Here is a 4,704-nt window from a genome sequence, read left to right on the forward strand (position 1 = left end):
CTCTGTGTCATTAAATAAATACACCACTACTTTCCCATAACATTTATAACCATTACTCTCAAATACAACCGACTATAAACATACATACCATCCACAAAAAAGCAATAAATATTTCATGGAGGTATGAGGTCCCCGAACTCTAGTTTAATGATATTAGTATATTTGTATACAAGTTATAAATGCGAGCGTGTTAGATTTTGAACATCATTATATGTTAGAAGCTAAACACGCACTTTTGGCACCGACAAGAAGTTTCACACCTATTTTCCATGGTTGATCAGTTTGTGAACGTTACATTGTCTGGACAAATTTCAATGATTTCACCTGATGCACACGAGTGCGCATGATGCCGTAGTAAGAAAATAGACATAGGCTACTAACGCTGTAGTTCCTAAGACTATTCGTTACTTGCTACAATATTGGGTAATTGTTTCCGTATTTCTTCGTCACCACGGGCATCTTCGTCGTTCCTTTCTCTAACGGATGAGGATGGAGTAGCGCCAGTTGCTCCCAGCATCCCGGATGTCGGCGGTGTTTCCGGTCAGACAGCAGGAGCTGGTGTACCAGTTCCCCCAGTGGCCGTGAGGAGACGTGTTCAGGTCGTAACCCCACGTGATCTGCTGACCTGTCCAGCCCAGCCCCACGTGAGGGTAGGATGGGTCACTCCCAGTCTGAAGGAACAAAAAAACTTTTCCGCACCTTTATGACTGTACATGTGGTGTGTGAAGGTAGGAAAGTAACTCAAAATGTAAAGAGACCTGAAAGAAATCTTCTCTATCACTCTATGTAAACATGTTCTGTCCCTAATTCAGTCGTATTCTACGACGTGTGTTAAAATGGGTTTCAACATGATAGGATTTTGTGATGGAAAAAAACATTCCCCCATAATCATAGATGTTCATTTATACATTAAGCTTTTGATAAACGTTGAATCAAGAAAAGTGATTATATTATGCTCTGTATACATAATTAGGGGCTTCATTTCAATATGTGAGCTGACCTACGGAGAATGGGTCTAGAAAAGCATCGCTTTGAACAACTCAGATAGATGTTGAAAGTGTACCAATCTTTGCCACACGTACAGAACGAACTCTTCCAAACACGATGATAATATCACCTTGATCTCTTTCTTCTCCCTTGTGACGCTGCTGGTCATGGTGGCCACCACCGTGTTGTCCCCACAGAAGCCGTCGATGTAACAATGTCCCTTCAGGCCCAGGTCGTCACGGTAGTAGCCGTAGTGCGACACCACGTCATCAGAAGACTTGGCCCAGCCGTACACAACCTGGGGGGCAGCATTGATGTTTTTGTTTGTTTGTTTGTTTGTTTGTTTGCTTGCTTGTTTGTTTGTTTGTTGGATCATTTGTTGGATGGTTTGTTTCTTTTTGTCTTAGTTTGTATATTGGAGACGGATACCATGAGATATTGTAAAATGATTACAAAATGTACGTCCCTGCGAATAACTCGTAGTAAAACTTAACTAAAATGATTAAGACTTTATAAGTCGTGTTTCATCAAGTAACTTTGTGCAGATAACAAAAGTCACTTTAATTAGATTTCCCGCTACGTTTAATAAGAAGAAAGCGACAGCAAAGAGTAATCACTACCTCGTGGTACATTCCCAGGTCCAGGCCCTGCGTGTAAATAGCGCCACTGGTGGTGTTAGGGAGAATTGCCTGGATCGGGCCGTTCCTACATATTGAATGGCAGCTTTTATTTCTTTGGCCAATAAGGTTACTGTATATTTTCGGCAGTGGGTGGAATACAAAATTTGTGGTTGGACTTGAACAGCATGGCTGAACCATAATCATATTTGGTATACTTTAGTAATTTTGTGATCTATTACTGATATTACAGTGTTATGAATATTTCTACCCTCCTTGGTTCTTTTACTGGAAACTATCAACATGTACTTAATGTAGACTTATGTTTTCAACGCCGATTTAGCCAAGAAGAACATACACTGAAATCAAATCATCATTGTGAGGTTGGTACCTTTTGATGATGTTATACATGGCTGCAGCTTCGTCTTTAGTGGCTCCCTTGGCCATCATGTTGAAGACCCTGAGCCAGCCGCCATCTTTGAATCCCATTTCGCACCAGACCTGTAACAAATAATGTGCCCGTTTCATGTGGTTCTGAAGAAGCATGCTATGCTGAGGAAATACATGTATCTAAAAGTATGAGTATCCATATTCTGAGATCTCATTAGTTAGCGTCAACATCACGAGTATTAAAGCGTCGTCGTCTGAGGAGTCAGAAATATGCAAATGAGCATACGGGCTATCTTGATCTACAAATCTATCGCAAACTAGTCTACATGTACTTGTCCAAGCAACCCCTCCTTCTCTCATCTTGATTTCTTTCAAAAGATTCCGGCGTTTTTTCTCTCTTCATTTTGGATTTTAATCTTTTTTTGACGCCTGTACCTGGGCTACCCCCTCGTCCTGTGCAGAGAGCCTTATCCAGTACAGCCCACTTCTGTAGGAGCCAAACGTGAAGATCTCCCGGCAGGACATGGCAGGGTTCCCCTCCGACTCTCCTCTCCTAGAGACGGCCTCTCCGGCAGCATTTTGCCAGTTCTACAAAGAACAACAAGGGGAACATCTTCAACAATTATCGGATCTTCTGTTCATTGAAATAACATGTTTTAGCAAATTTGGGAACCGACTGGTGTTTAATCAGAACCTCCTGGACATTGATTTTGCCAACAGCGGAGGACAGCACCAACAAACCGAGATCTCTATGTGTAAGGATCCCTTAGTGCGTTAAAAGATTACTTCAATGTGAAGAAATTATTCATTTCTGCTTGGTCACTAATCTCAGAGAAACTAATTCATTTGCATATTTTAAACGAATATAAAGTCGACTGAGGTCATCAACATTGCCGTAATCAACTGCTCAACTCAGGCAATATTGATCTTATTCTACATACATGTGTCATTGGAATAAAATCTGAATTTGATTATAAGAGTCATCTAATCATAAAGTGGTGAGCTAGATAAAGAATGACAGCACATTGGCAAATTGCACGTACCACATAATAGCTTTGGTAGCAAGAGCAGTCTTGTTTATGCCGCTAGACAAAGTACAGGAATACGGAATTGAGAGGAAATGAGAGTGTACCTGTCCGTCGCACACCTGCAGCTGTGTGGTGGCTCTGTTGTACCTCAGCGCGCCGGCCTGTTCTGAGATGCACGTCTCACCTTCCACATCCGGGACCCTGAACTCTGCGCCAACGGCAACAATATGAATATCGACCTTCAGTTATGAAGTTCAAGCTGAACTTTGGAATCAACTTCATTACAATCATGACACCTAGCGTCTTTCTCAAATTGGAACCAACTGTCTGGGGAGGGAAGCTTGCCAGATCCATGTCAGTTAAGCGAGCAAAGCAATCCCCATGCCAAGTCGGAGCAGGTCACATTCTACCCTTGCATGGAATCCACTGAAGAAGTGTTGTCCGTGATTTTTCTCTTCATTCCCGTTGTCTCGTACCTTCATAAGATGTCGAGAAGATGTAAGAAACAAAGTATATCAACTCGATCAGGAACTACCCTCTGTCTCCACTGCTGTCACCAGAAGCCCCATTCCCAACCCCCGCTCTCTTGACTACAACAGCTGTCATTCAGAAACCCTTTACCTTGCTGCCCCTTCCGTTAACAAAAGTTTAAGATGTCCAGATATTTGTACAACAATATTAATCTTACATGAGAAGAGTACAACGCCCTTACCAGAAAGTTCTTGAAGCCTTGTCTTGAGCTCCTTCAGCTCGCTCTTGTCCACACAATTCCCACTGTGAAATACAAAATTCCCGGTGATGCTGCAGCCTTCGGCGCCGGCTGCTGGGTCGGGGGAGCCATCACAAGTTGTCGATGAGCTGTCCGCATCTTCAGCAAGAGTTAAAGGTAACATTAGGCATAGTGTGAAAAGCGCAAGAAGTCGGTTAGACGAACGAAGCATCGACATGATTCTCAACATATTACTCGTTACTCAGCCGTAGTTCAAGTTCGCAACAAGGCGGACAGTGACCTCAAAACTGTACTGTCCATGCACGTAAGTCACGTGAGCCTGTTTGAACGCATAGCATCAGCACTTTCTCTCGACCGCTGCATCAGGAACTGATTAAACTTGTCAAAAACAAGAAGGCAAGAAAATGAATAGGGTGCAGGGTTCACTGACTTGTTCACGAGCAAACCACAGAGATACAATGTACGCCACTGTCCGTTTATAGTGACTGCTACTGTTGATCGACCCAAATTTTGGCGGATTGTTTGTAAGATCCTAGTGAAAATTTTACAAAGACATCTATTAGCCCATGGGTCAAAACGCAGAAATACAAAACCTGGATGACAAAATATAGTTTCTTTGACTGCAAATTCGGATGGCGGTTGACAGATCCTGGCGGCTGCAGTTCATGAAACATCGCAAGGCTACTTTTCATGCTCAACATGCCAGCTTTGCGTCCTCCGCTACTCGAGCTCCTGAGTTGATGGGAAATAGACGTCGTCATATGTCTTAAGTCTTGCAGAGCTTACTTTTATTGAGTACTTGGCAGGCCACAAATGCATTTTCAAACAGGCATTGGACCGAGCGGTAGAATTGGATAGGCTGCCAACTGTTAAACAAGCTAAGAACATAGGGCAATCCCTATTTTAGATCTCCTCGATAAATGTGTTGTTTATTTCAGCGTGCAAAAGTTTG

General features: G+C 42.8%; 1 protein-coding gene across 1 annotated transcript; it reads right to left on the bottom strand.

Moving 5' to 3' along the window:
* Positions 1–238: 238 nt before the first annotated feature.
* On the bottom strand, positions 239–3,984 carry LOC118414327. Its single transcript, XM_035818309.1, has 7 exons — positions 3,735–3,984; positions 3,127–3,230; positions 2,430–2,582; positions 1,996–2,105; positions 1,608–1,692; positions 1,118–1,285; positions 239–671 (listed from the first exon to the last, which is right to left on the bottom strand). Exons 1-7 carry the CDS (start codon positions 3,979–3,981, stop codon positions 477–479), a joined length of 1,062 nt encoding a protein of 353 aa, XP_035674202.1. The 5' UTR covers positions 3,982–3,984; the 3' UTR covers positions 239–476.
* Positions 3,985–4,704: the final 720 nt, after the last annotated feature.

This window comes from Branchiostoma floridae, chromosome 4, assembly GCF_000003815.2.
Source record: "Branchiostoma floridae strain S238N-H82 chromosome 4, Bfl_VNyyK, whole genome shotgun sequence".
Classification (NCBI taxonomy): domain Eukaryota; kingdom Metazoa; phylum Chordata; class Leptocardii; order Amphioxiformes; family Branchiostomatidae; genus Branchiostoma; species Branchiostoma floridae.

Bases quoted from the DNA above. Each gene is read 5' to 3' on its own strand.
- LOC118414327 (XM_035818309.1), bottom strand. From the start codon at position 3,981: ATGTTGAGAATCATGTCGATGCTTCGTTCGTCTAACCGACTTCTTGCG. The intron at 2,583-3,126 runs GTACACTCTCAT...TGTTCTTTGTAG, and splicing joins TGCAGGTGTGCGACGGACAG to AACTGGCAAAATGCTGCCGG. The intron at 1,693-1,995 runs GTACCAACCTCA...TTCAATATGTAG, and splicing joins ATGTATAACATCATCAAAAG to GAACGGCCCGATCCAGGCAA.